The sequence below is a fragment of the Haliotis rubra genome, unplaced genomic scaffold (assembly GCF_003918875.1).
Source record: "Haliotis rubra isolate DU_JTF1 unplaced genomic scaffold, ASM391887v1 Scf1868, whole genome shotgun sequence".
NCBI lineage: Eukaryota > Metazoa > Mollusca > Gastropoda > Lepetellida > Haliotidae > Haliotis > Haliotis rubra.
In genome coordinates, this window is record NW_025765856.1 from 20486 (window position 1) to 34302 (window position 13817).

At 38.6% G+C, this 13817-nt stretch overlaps 1 protein-coding gene across 2 annotated transcripts; it reads left to right on the forward strand.

Annotated features, from left to right (window-relative positions):
* Positions 1-4355: 4355 nt before the first annotated feature.
* On the forward strand, positions 4356-10607 carry LOC124273989. 2 transcript variants are annotated; one of them, XR_006897805.1, is made up of 4 exons: positions 4356-4668; positions 5387-5686; positions 8159-9620; positions 9691-10607. XR_006897805.1 is itself a non-coding variant. In XM_046709322.1 (3 exons), exons 2-3 carry the CDS (start codon positions 5404-5406, stop codon positions 8299-8301), a joined length of 429 nt encoding a protein of 142 aa, XP_046565278.1. In that variant the 5' UTR covers positions 4356-4668; positions 5387-5403; the 3' UTR covers positions 8302-9261. The 2 variants fall into 2 exon arrangements, 1 of the variants encoding a protein (XP_046565278.1); XM_046709322.1 differs by lacking the exon at positions 9691-10607 and having other exon boundaries at positions 8156-9261.
* The last annotated feature ends 3210 nt before the right edge of the window (positions 10608-13817 follow it).

A 13817-nucleotide genomic window follows, 5' to 3' on the forward strand; every position in this document is an offset into this window, starting at 1 on the left:
TTTACATTTGAATCTAACTTAGTCGATAGGACTCTTCATGTTAGTTACTATTTACATTTGAATCTAACTTAGTCGATAGGACTCTTCACGTTAGTTACTATTTACATTTGAATCTAACTTAGTCGATAGGACTCTTCACGTTAGTTACTATTTACATTTGAATCTAACTTAGGCGATAGGACTCTTCACGCTAGTTACTATTTACATTTCAATCTAACTTAGTTGATAGCACTCTTCACGTTAGTTACTATTTACATTTGAATCTAACTTAGTCGATAGGACTCTTCACGTTAGTTACTATTTACATCTGAATCTAACTTAGTTGATAGGACTCTTCACGTTAGTTACTATTTACATTTGAATCTAACTTAGTTGATAGGACTCTTTACGTTAGGTACTATTTACATCTGAATCTAACTTAGTCGATAGGACTCTTCACGTTAGTTACTATTTACATTTGAATCTTACTTAGTTGATAGGACTCTTCACGCTAGTTACTATTTACATTTGAATCTAACTTAGTTGATAGCACTCTTCACGTTAGTTACTATTTACATTTGAATCTAACTTAGTTGATAGCACTCTTCACGTTAGTTACTATTTACATTTGAATCTAACTTAGTCGATAGGACTCTTCACGTTAGTTACTATTTACATTTGAATCTAACTTAGTTGATAGGACTCTTCACGTTAATTACTTTTTACATCTGAATCTAACTTAGTCGATAGGACTCTTCACGTTAGTTACTATTTACATTTGAATCTAACTTAGTCGATAGCACTCTTCACGTTAGTTACTATTTACATCTGAATCTAACTTAGTCGATAGGACTCTTCACGTTAGTTACTATTTACATTTGAATCTAACTTAGTTGATAGGACTCTTCACGTTAGTTACTATTTACATTTGAATCTAACTTAGTTGATAGCACTCTTCACGTTAGTTACTATTCACATTTGAATCTAACTTAGTCTATAGGACTCTTCACGTTAGTTACTATTTACATCTGAATCTAACTTAGTTGATACCACTCTTCACGTTAGTTACTATTTACATCTGAATCTAACTTAGTCGATAGGACTCTTCACGTTAGGTACTATTTACATTTCAATCTAACTTAGTCGATAGCACTCTTCACGTTAGTTACTATTTACATCTGAATCTAACTTAGTCGATAGGACTCTTCACGTTAGTTACTATTTACATTTGAATCTAACTAAGTCGATAGGACTCTTCACGTTAGTTACTATTTACATTTGAATCTAACTTAGTCGATAGCACTCTTCACGTTAGTTACTATTTACATCTGAATCTAACTTAGTCGATAGGACTCTTCACGTTAGTTACTATTTACATTTGAATCTAACTTAGTTGATAGGACTCTTCACGTTAGTTACTATTTACATCTGAATCTAACTTAGTCGATAGGACTCTTCACGTTAGTTACTATTTACATCTGAATCTAACTTAGTTGATAGGACATTTCACGCTAGTTACTATTTACATTTGAATCTAACTTAGTCGATAGGACTCTTCACGTTAGTTACTATTTACATCTGAATCTAACTTAGTCGATAGGACTCTTCACGTTAGTTACTATTTACATCTGAATCTAACTTAGTTGATAGCACTCTTCACGTTAGTTACTATTTTTCATCTGAATCTAACTTAGTCGATAGGACTCTTCACGTTAGTTACTATTTACATTTGAATCTAACTTAGTCGATAGGACTCTTCACGTTAGTTACTATTTACATTTGAATCTAACTTAGTCGATAGGACTCTTCACGTTAGTTACTATTTACATCTGAATCTAACTTAGTTGATAGGACATTTCACGCTAGTTACTATTTACATTTGAATCTAACTTAGTTGATAGGACTCTTCACGTTAGTTACTATTTACATTTGAATCTAACTTAGTCGATAGGACTCTTCACGTTAGTTACTGTTTACATTTGAATCTAACTTAGTCGATAGGACTCTTCACGTTAGTTACTATTTACATCTGAATCTAACTTAGTTGATAGCACTCTTCACGTTAGTTACTATTTTTCATCTGAATCTAACTTAGTCGATAGGACTCTTCACGCTAGTTACTATTTACATTTGAATCTAACTTAGTCGATAGGACTCTTCACGTTAGTTACTATTTACATTTGAATCTAACTTAGTCGATAGCACTCTTCACGTTAGTTACTATTTACATTTGAATCTAACTTAGTTGATAGGACTCTTCACGTTAGGTACTATTTACATTTGAATCTAACTTAGTCGATAGGACTCTTCACGTTAGTTACTATTTACATTTGAATCTAACTTAGTTGATAGGACTCTTCACGTTAGTTACTATTTACATCTGAATCTAACTTAGTCGATAGGACTCTTCACGTTAGTTACTATTTACATCTGAATCTAACTTAGTCGATAGGACTCTTCACGTTAGTTACTATTTACATCTGAATCTAACTTAGTTGATAGGACTCTTCACGTTAGTTACTATTTACATTTGAATCTAACTTAGTAGATAGGACTCTTCGTTAGTTACTATTTACATTTGAATCTAACTTAGTCGATAGGACTCTTCACGTTAGTTACTATTTACATCTGAATCTAACTTAGTCGATAGGACTCTTCACGTTAGTTACTATTTACATCTGAATCTAACTTAGTTGATAGGACTCTTCACGTTAGTTACTATTTACATCTGAATCTAACTTAGTCGATAGGACTCTTCACGTTAGTTACTATTTACATTTGAATCTAACTTAGATGATAGGACTCTTCACGTTAGTTACTATTTAAATCTGAATCTAACTTAGTCGATAGGACTCTTCACGTTAGTTACTATTTACATCTGAATCTAACTTAGTCGATAGGACTCTTCACGTTAGTTACTATTTACATCTGAATCTAACTTAGTTGATAGGACTCTTCACGTTAGTTACTATTTACATCTGAATCTAACTTAGTTGATAGGACTCTTCACGTTAGTTACTATTTACATTTGAATCTAACTTAGATGATAGGACTCTTCACGTTAGTTACTATTTAAATCTGAATCTAACTTAGTCGATAGGACTCTTCACGTTAGTTACTATTTACATTTGAATCTAACTTAGTTGATAGGACTCTTCACATTAGTTACTATTTACATTTGAATCTAACTAAGGTTAAATATTTTGTCCGTAATCTATACATTATCCCATTTGTTATGCTTTTATACCGCACGAACGAGGTTGTCATAGCCGGTACATTTTTATCAAATCAATACACTAACTTCTTTTCCTTATTGAATGATGAAAAATATATGTGCATATCAATGATAACGAATAATAGCTGGGTTTGGAAGAGAGGTGGAGAAGTCCACCCTTTTTCTTGGTTTTTAACTCTAAATTCTTTTCTTTTTTCTTTTTTAAAAATTATCTTTACTTTTTTCCTACACACAAACGTCTATGTCGTCCTTTTCATTGTTTTTATTTCTCCCTTTCCTCTATATTTTTCCTATCCATAATTTTTTTGTTTCCAATATGGTACAAATTTAGCATTCTTCTGTAACAATATTCCAATTTTTTCTTTGCATTGTATCTTTCTCTCACCTCGCTATCTTTCTTATTAAAAAAACTTTGTTCCCAACATTCCAGTACAAATCTCGCCTTCACTTGTAACAATACCCCAATTTCCAAATCATCTTTAAACAACCACTATAACATATTGTTCAAAGCCCTTTCCTTTTATATCACTTATGAAGCATTTTATTTTGAGATCACTGTATTCAAGTACTATTGTTTTAGTATCTGACTGTGGATAAGACAAAGAAAATCAAAATGATTTCAGCAAGGTACTGTTAGTTCCCATGGTCCCTAGTATGGTGATCAACCTTCAGTCGCTGGTGATCTATAGCCCGTTTTTATATTGTACTCTTGTCTCTAGTGATCTATTTTTATGAATGCGTACTAGGTTTGAATTAAGACCTGTGATAATCTAGTATTTTTTCTGTCCTTTGATGACATTTTTTTACATTCTAAATTTAGTGATTTTAATATTGATATAAATTAAGTTGTTATCTTCACGATATGGCTGCAATATTGCCAATGTGACGCTCAATCTTAACTCACTCACTCACCCAATTGCATAGATCGATGCTCATGCTGTTAATCACTGGATACAAGACTCGATTATTTACAGACCACCGCCATATAGCTGAAGTATTGCTGAGAGCGGCGAAAAACTAAACTCACTCACTCATATACAAGGAAACGTGAACATATGGTTCGCGGTTTTATTTGTCTTTACAACACGCTGGCTTTTACCTTTTACTTGTTTTCCAACCTCTCCGTACATTTACTGTCAACATTTAAATCTCAGGTACAACTGAACTTATCTGTCCACCAATCAGCGAGCTGGGTTCTGTTGTGACCTTGACTTGCATTGGAGCTGGTGCGGCCCACGCGCACGCCTACTCGACACCTGGTGGAAATACTGCTGCCTCGTGCGATCTGAATGACGGACAGTGTATAAACTTTGGAAACTTCAAGTCAGCTGTCCTCAATGCCAGTCACAGTGCTCTGACAATACCCCATGCACTTAAGACACATGCAGGTGTGTGGAAGTGTGTCAACGATGCAGACTCTACAACGCCAACAACGTGTAACGTCGTCATTGCAAGTAGGTATAAGTTACCCTAGGAAACACGTAAAATAGTACACGTGTTGTTAACAAATAATTATACATCACCCCACAGAAGGTTGTCAGTCATTGCACTGTTTTACGAGTCTGTGCGGGGCGTGGTGGGCGAGCTGGCTAAGGCTCCAGGCTAGTAATCCAGCGATCTTAATGTGTCGGGATCGAGCCCACTTGTGACCAGGTGTAAAAACCTTGGAGTCAACTTTGTGTGCAGACTCTTTCGGTGTTGTCCCAACCCCTAGTGTAAAGTACACAACCCTGTGCACTTAAAAGAACCCACGAATCCGATGGTTATGACCAGATGGTGGCCACAAGAATACGTGCAAACACCTAGTTGCAGGTACAGCAACGTGCAGTAAATTTGACCAATTACTGTGACAATGTGTCCCAGTCAGCCCAGCTGTGAATGGGTACCTCGTAAGGATGAAGAAGCCGAAATGGCTGCAAGAGTTGTATGATCCCTGGGGAGTTGAGATTGATAATACGATGTGCCGTTGAGACTGATGTCCAATGATCGAGGGGAAAATACCAGCGACTTGAGCATGCACTAGTTGCGTGGATATCTACACTATATCTACATCCTATAACAAATATCCTATATAGCTGATAATAATAATATAGAGATACAGTCAACCACTCTTGTGTCGACGTTCGTAAATTGATCGTGTTATTCAAGGTTCGATAAACCCTCTCATTTCAGAGGGACCATCATGCACCATGACTGGCGATAGGAATACAAGTGCACTTAGAGTTGATGATGTCATCACGCTGACGGTGAACATCAACGACTACTTCTCGACCGAGCTTGCAAGGATTGCCCTGGTTGTTGGAAATATTCAAATAATCTCCATCAGTAAGTTCGTTACCGAAATGGCGAACGAGACACTCGTGGTAACGTTGCAGCTACGCGAGGGTCATTTCGGAAACGTGACTATAACCTTCAACAGCGTTGATAAGAACCAGAGTCAAAGATGCGGCCATCTTGACCAACTGATTTCGGGTGAGTTATATTGTTGCTATGGATTCTTTGACATAAATTCTATTTGTTTTGTAGGGCAGTGTGGTAGCCTAGTGGTTAAAGCGTTCGCTCGTCACGTCGAAGTCCCGTGTTCGATTCCCCACATGGGTACAATGTGTACATGTGAAGCCTATATCTGGTGTCCCCCGCCATGATTATCCTGGAATATTGCTAAAAGCGGCGTAAAACCATACTCACAACATGTCTATAGTTTGGCATGAAATGCATGTGGACCCGTTTTTTGTAAATATCTCTTCATCCAATGACCCAATCGATCTTAAACTGTGCAAGTGGATGTTTTTTCAGACAACCTAATCACATTGTAAATCACCGATTTTATGCATCTGTTTTAAAGAATCTGTCTATGTAACTGTCAACAAAATAAACAGCAGAACGCAGAATGCTTGCAGAGGGCGGGAGCCAATGACCTGTAACAGCGTCAGTGTTGGGTCATAAAGGTCAACGTTCGTCAATGTAGGTCAGCTATGCACGTGACAGATATGAAGAGGTGTCACAGGTCGTGAATAGGGTAAGGTGGGTGTCAACTGTTAACCATCATACGGAGTTTGTTTCTCTGAGTTGTTCATCATTAACCACAAAACCCATTAGTGAGAATTATTCTGTAGGTTTAAATCTTTAAATTTTGGAAATAGCCGGCGAAAGACATCTCTGATGACCCTGATGTCAAAAGAATCTAACTTTGGATGCCTACCTTTTTGTACAAGGTTTTGTTTATTGGTTGTGGGTTTATTTTTCACAATTTTTAGCACGATGTTCTTTTCATGCCAAGAGCAAAAGTTGTAGTTTCATATAATCCGACACCTTATAAATCGGTTTGCTACGTTTGTTCTCTTTTTAAAAAATATTCAACACATTTCTAATTAACCGTTTAGCATCATCTGAATAAGCTTTCATGATGACAGCTAGAAGTAGTCAATGTGAATGATCCAAACGGTCTATCACTGTGCAGTGCACAGGTAACTATCATGAACTGCACGTGCATTGACCTTTATGACCCAACACTGACGCTGTTACGGGTCATTGGCTCCCTCCCTCTGCAAGCATTCTGCGTTCTGCTGTTTATTTTGTTGACAGTTACATAGACAGATTCTTTAATACAAATGCATAAAATCGGTGATTTACAATGTGATTAGGTTGTCTGAAAAAACATCCACTTGCACAGTTTAAGATCGATTGGGTCATTGGATGAAGAGATATTTACAAAAAACGGGTCCACATGCATTTCATGCCAAACTATAGTAACTGTTTTCATGCATCCCTTCAGTGTTATCACTACTGTTACAGCATTTACGCCTATTTAAATCTATTTCATCATACAGTTGAGAGTGATTATTCTCCGGTGTCGACCGTCAATAGAAATTATTAGTACTAATTAGGCAAGAGGAAGCTGACACAATTTCGTATACAGAACCGTAACCTAAATTCGTGGATAGCCATGAATCTAATTGTCCAGCACTGAGATAAATAGTCCAAGATCACAAATGCCACTAATACCAAGTTCTATTTTTTTACAAAGTGTCAAGTAAAACGACACAGTAAGCACCAACCTTCTCACATCTCGTCGTCTGCTTTTCCAGGTGTCAATACTTACTGCAATATGCTTAGTGATATATAATAACCGACGTAATCCACGAAACAAGGTGACGTCACATTTTGTGTGCACACGAAAGGGTGATGATTGCAAATGGGTTCGGTAAACAAACATTTCATTCACGAGTGGAATATCAGGCATTTTCAACTTACTGAATCAATGAATAAAATAATCAGTCAAATAATCAAACAGTCAATAATCAAATGAAATCGTGCATTTAAAATATTGATTTTCGACGCATTTCCCTTATATCCACGGTTCAAGGTTAAGCGGGTGTATATTTTTTAATGACGAGGAACAAATTCATTAGGATAGAAGTTGATTTAACCCGGAGAAATGATTTCAGTTACATCACTGCGTATCAGCTTCACGTGGAGGAAAATCACGTGATGCATGTCTCAGGCGTTCAGCATCCACGAAACCCCTGAATATGGGCATGGTGTAGGCAAACTGAGAAATATGGTTGGAGCGAATCCGAGATACGAACCCACGGTCATAGGTTTCTTCTTCAGCTGAACATGAAAGAGGCCACAACATATTCGCCAAGGCCAAAGTCTTGGCTTTGAAACTAGGAACGTTTAAACGCTGGAGTGAGTGAGTTGGGTTTTAGCAATATTCCAGGAATATCACGACGGGGGACACCAGGGTGGGCTTCACATGTACCCATTGTACCCATGTGGGGAATCGAACCCGGGTCTTCGGCGTGACGAGCGAACGCTTTACCCACTAAGCTATCACACTGCCCCTTTTGACGCTAGAAGAGCTTTAAGACTGCAAGTACCCACACTATACATTGCATTATAAAAATGTAGACTAAATTTGTTTTATTTTCTCAACAGCAGCCACTGAACCAGGAGAAGCATCACCAGCACCATATCAGATATGTGATGGAAGCGACACACCATGCATCAGAGGAGATCATCTCGCCATCTCTATTACCGTCATTCTCACTGTGTATACGAGTGCATCTGAAATTATTAAATAAACTAGATCAACAGAGACGTATCTTATAATGACGCTGATCAATAGAAACGTACCTATAATGCCCCTGATCAAGGAACGTATCTTTTAATGACTCAGACCAATAGTGACATATCTATAATGCCCCTGATCAAGGGACGTATCATGTAATGACTCAGACCAATAGTAACGTATCTATAATGCCCCTGATCAAGGGACGTATCTTATAATGACTCAGACCAATAGTAACGTATCTATAATGCCCCTGATCAAGGGACGTATCTTATAATGACTCAGACCAATAGTAACGTATCTATAATGCCCCTGATCAAGGAACGTATCTTTTAATGACTCAGACCAATAGTGACATATCTATAATGCCCCTGATCAAGGGACGTATCATGTAATGACTCAGACCAATAGTAACGTATCTATAATGCCCCTGATCAAGGGACGTATCTTATAATGACTCAGACCAATAGTAACGTATCTATAATGCCCCTGATCAAGGGACGTATCTTTTAATGACTCAGACCAATAGTGACATATCTATAATGCCCCTGATCAAGGGACGTATCTTTTAATGACTCAGAACAATTGTAACGTACCTATAATGCCCCTGATCAAGAGACGTATCTTATAATGACTCAGACCAATAGTAACGTATCTATAAAGCCCCTGATCAAGGGACCTATCATGTAATGACTCAGACCAATAGTAACGTATCTATAATTCCCCTGATCAAGGGACGTAACTATGATGCAATGCTCCAAGTCATCAAAATACATGTTATTGATCCGATAGAAATATTCACAACACAGTATCAACACATAGCATGTCTTGCAACGCGACCGAATCTCACTATACCCCAGTGAATGAATTATTCATGCTTTCACATATCGATTCCATGAAGGCAGAATCTGTATTTCTGAATAGCAGCATTGAAACTCGATACAGGGATCTCTACGCTTGGAGCATGATATCCCAACATGAACTGAATCCAATCAATGTTGGAATTAAAAGATGTCATTGTCATCCGGCCACTGAAACTGGAAAGGGACGCATTGAATATGGTTTGTTGAAAATGAATGAATGAATGAATGAAGGAATGAAGGAATGAAGGAATGAATGATCTTTATTTCTCCAATAGGATGAGTAGTCTGAGGAAGTATGACTACGGGTAGGTAGGCGTGAATACGTGTAAAAACATACGAGGATGGGTAGGTACTTGTGAGGACGAGCGAGGACATGCGAGCACGTACGAGGACGGATAGGTACTAGAGAGGACGAGTGATGACGTACGAGGACGGATATGTACTTCAGAGGACATGCGAGGACGGATAGGTACTAGAGAGGACGAGTGATCACGTATGAGGACGGATGTGTACTTGATAGGACATGCGAGGACGGATAGGTACGAACGAGGACATGCGAGGACGTATAGGTACGAGCGAGGACATGCAAGGATGGATAGGTACGTGCCAGGACATGCGAGGACGGGTAGGTACTTGAGAGGACATGCGAGGACGGATAGGTACGAGCCAGGACATGGGAAGACGGATAGGTAGGAGCGAGGACATGCGAGGACGGGTAGGTACTTGAGAGGACATGCGAGGACGGATAGGTACGAGCCAGGACATGGGAAGACGGATAGGTAGGAGCGAGGACATGCGAGGACGGGTAGGTACTTGAGAGGACATGCGATTACGGGTAGGTACTTGAGAGGACAGACGAGGACGGATAGGTACGAGCCAGGACATGGGAGGACGGATAGGTAGGAGCGAGGACATGCGAGGACGGATAGGTACGTGCGAGGTCATGCCAGGACGGGTAGGTACTTGAGAGGACATGGGAGGACGGATAGGTACTTGAGAGGACATGCGAGGACGGGTAGGTACTTGTAAGGACTGGTGAGTACGTGTGAGGACTTACGAGGACTAGTGAGGACTGTACGATCATTATCGACCACAATCTCCCCGGCGAATGTCCTGGTTAGGTTTGACTGAAGATATCTACATTCGTCTGAATGAGAGAGTGAATGAATATTTCCAGTGTCCAAAATAACTTGGCTCATCCACTATTAAATAATTGACTCCAGTAATATATCTCCCAACGTGCATATACACACACATATACATGTGTCAGACAGTAAATAAATACAGATTGGATTTACGAGTGTAAATGGCAGCCATGTTGGAAAATGATCGTCACTGTCTAATCCGGCACCCTGTCTGAACCGGCATTTTATTTCGGTCTGGTTTAGACAGGTTTCACTGTATCTTTCTCACTACAATAATTAAACCACAAAAAAGTCACGATATACCACAGGAAGAAGCACATTGTTATCGCAAGAACATTCGCTCCTGAGCTGATTTATTCTGTGTGCATATTGACAGCAGGAAATACTGTGTTTATGGATTTGTCTTTTCTCATAATTTCTAGAGATGTGAGTATTGTTGTGTTTGCTACTTATTCTGTTTATTTACTCAAGGTTCACAATTCATTCTCCGGCTGTGGAGCTAATCCGGAAACGGATACATAATGCCCCCTATTCTACACAGACCACGAATCGAAACGAATTGACAAATGTGAGAATTTGCAGTTGAATCGTAATCAGTTCGTGAAGTTCTTAACTAATTCGTAATATAGTCGCAGTCAGTTCTTGCAATTTTTGAGTAATCGGGAATTCGTGGCAAAAAGTTTTAACTGACATTTGTTATATTTGGGATTACACTTTCTTATTAAAGTACAGATTCTAGTACTTTTGGGGTTGAGTTCCATCCTGGATTCGAACCCACACCCTCAGAGTTAGGCACCTTTACTAAGAAAGTGTAATCCCAAATATAACATATGTTACTGACCACTTTCTAAATGGCATTGTGTAATCACAGCTTTCGGTCGTGGGAGCCGTGCGGTCGTGAGGCGTAAAAACTAAACTCACTCACTTACTCACTCTGAAATGCAAGTGCAGAGCGAATGGTGGCCTGTATTTAATATTTATGCTCGCTGGTTTCCTGTATACTTTAGTTATTAACCAGTGTTGATATGATACATATGTCACCATGGTCCTGTAATCATTTCCCGTGTCTTGCATGCCTTGAAGTATAACGTGGAATACCAAGGTTAACATACATGGAATACCAAAGTAAACGTGGAATACCAAAGTTAACAGATGCTCTGTACAGTAAATGTCAACAACGCATCCATCAAATTGCGATCTTTTAATGTTTCCCAATCTGTTATGATGTTGTTTTATACCACTTTTATTCAGAGTATACTCACTTTTTCTTCTCAGTGCTGGTTCGAGTCTCTTTCAGTCAAAAACTAATCAAAACTTAACAAATTGTAAATACAGCCAGTAAAATAGCCGGGGTCACTTTCGATAATCTTTCACTTCTCTATGGGCGGCAAGTAGTTTCAACGTACTTTCAAATCATTAATGACACAACACGGTTTATTTTTAAAACTAGAGTATAAGCTTTTACCTTCGGGCCGCCGCTATACAGTGCCAATCACCAAGACTAAACGAGCTCGAACGTCTTTCGTACCTCAAAGTATTGCAATTTTAAACAAATGTTGAATGTCCAGTTATCATCTTATTCATTTAATTATATTCAAGCTCATATTGATCTCTTTTTATGTTTTTAATAATTTTATATTATATGTTATCCATTTGTATTTTTGTCAAGCTCTGTGATACAAAACGAATTCCTTTAAAGGTAATAAAGTATACGTATTGTCTGTCTGTCTGTATTGCCCACCGAGGCAATCCTTAAATTGGATAAAGAAAACTTGGTATCAACGAAATTTTCATCAGCATCAATTACGTAAATCAAAACAGACAAAACTTACGAGATTGATCAACATTCGTGGTGAAGGCAAACATACAGTGGCGCGACGTGATTAATTTAGACACATAAATTGACACGCTAACAAATTCAGATCCAGTCAATGGATAGTAAGGCCACATAAGCATAATATATTGTTTCTCATTACCGCCCCACCCTGAATTTCGTATATATTTTTTTGCACTGACAAATTTGCGTTTATAAAGCCGACAGACTTCCGAAATCCGTCTCAGCTTCCGGCATTCCAAGTTTTTGACTAACATTGTATAGAAAACGAGAAAAAAACAAAAACATTTAACCGCCCTATCTACCCATTTTTGTTAAAAGTGATGAGAAACAGATATGTATTTTATGTGGCCTAACACATCATAAGATGTGTCGATCAAGGCAAGAGACGAGAATAACAATCATACCAGAACTAAGAGGAGAAAAGACATTTGAAATCATAGTTACACTGTCAACAACTGACAATAATTCAAACATTTGTTTCTGTGAACAGGTAGACACAGTTGGGGAAAAGGAAGTTAGAAATGAAATCCGCAGACACGAATTATTGTAGCCCAGGCGAGCGCGTAAAAGGCGAGCGAGTCTTCTGGCCCTGAACGTATCGAGGATATGAATGTCATCTTTCTTAGGGCCACGCTACGCTATTATTCAGCATCTTTTATGTTGAAAATTCAACTTACTATCTTGAAAATTCAGCATCCTTTCTTGAAAATTCAACTTAGTATCATGAAAATCCAAGGAAGTTAGTACTTAAATGAATGCTTCGTTCATTATGCGCATTTCCAAATTCTCTGTACACGAACTGTGGCCGATGACAATGGAGCAAAGCAGAGACAATATCGTTTTCGTATTTTTTCTTTAGGTTATTTAACGCAGAGATTCTATGCTAGCTGAGATTCTATGCTCTGCCAACAAGAATGGTGAGTGAGTGAGTATGGTTTTACGCAGCTTTTAGCAGTATTCCAGCAATATCACGGCGGGGGACACCAGAAATGAGCTTCACACAGTGTACCCATGTGGGGAATCGAACCCAGGTCTTCGGCGTGACGAGCGAACGCTTTAACCACTAGGCTACCCCACCGCCCCTCGTGAAAAGGAACAGCGTATAAAGATGTGAATGCAATCTCAACCTAATTATTCCTCCCGTCTGTGTCAGGGGCACACATTTGAAGCCATTGCTCGTGTCCCGTCGCTGGACAATTGGGTTTTCCCACCTGTGTTATTAAAGAGTTTAATGATGAACTTTCACGGGCTTTGTTCACATGGAAGTGTAAATCGTTGTGGAACAGCGTTGTATCTTTTTATTACATTGTTTCAGTTACTATTTCAGTCGACCTCAGATGTAGTTATTATATTAGACTGGGGGTCAAGAATATCAACTGTGTAAAGAAATTCCGGGAAGCGCTTTCAGGTAAATAGAGTGAGTGAGTGGTTGATTGGTTGAGTAAGTGAGTAAGGCTTTTACGCCGCTTTAAGCAATGTTCCAGCAAATATCACGATAGGGAACACCAGAAATAGGCTTCACACATTGTACCCCTGTGAGGAACCTAGGGAGTGAGTGAGTGAGAGTCTGTGAGTGAGTGAGAATTGTTTTACGCCGACTTTAGCAATGTTCCAGCAATATCACGACGGGGGACACCAGAAATGGCATGGGCTTCACACATTGTACCCATGTGGGGAATCTAGT

Bases quoted from the DNA above. Each gene is read 5' to 3' on its own strand.
- LOC124273989 (XM_046709322.1), top strand. From the start codon at position 5,404: ATGACTGGCGATAGGAATACAAGTGCACTTAGAGTTGATGATGTCATC. The intron at 5,687-8,155 runs GTGAGTTATATT...TTTTCTCAACAG, and splicing joins TCTTGACCAACTGATTTCGG to CAGCCACTGAACCAGGAGAA.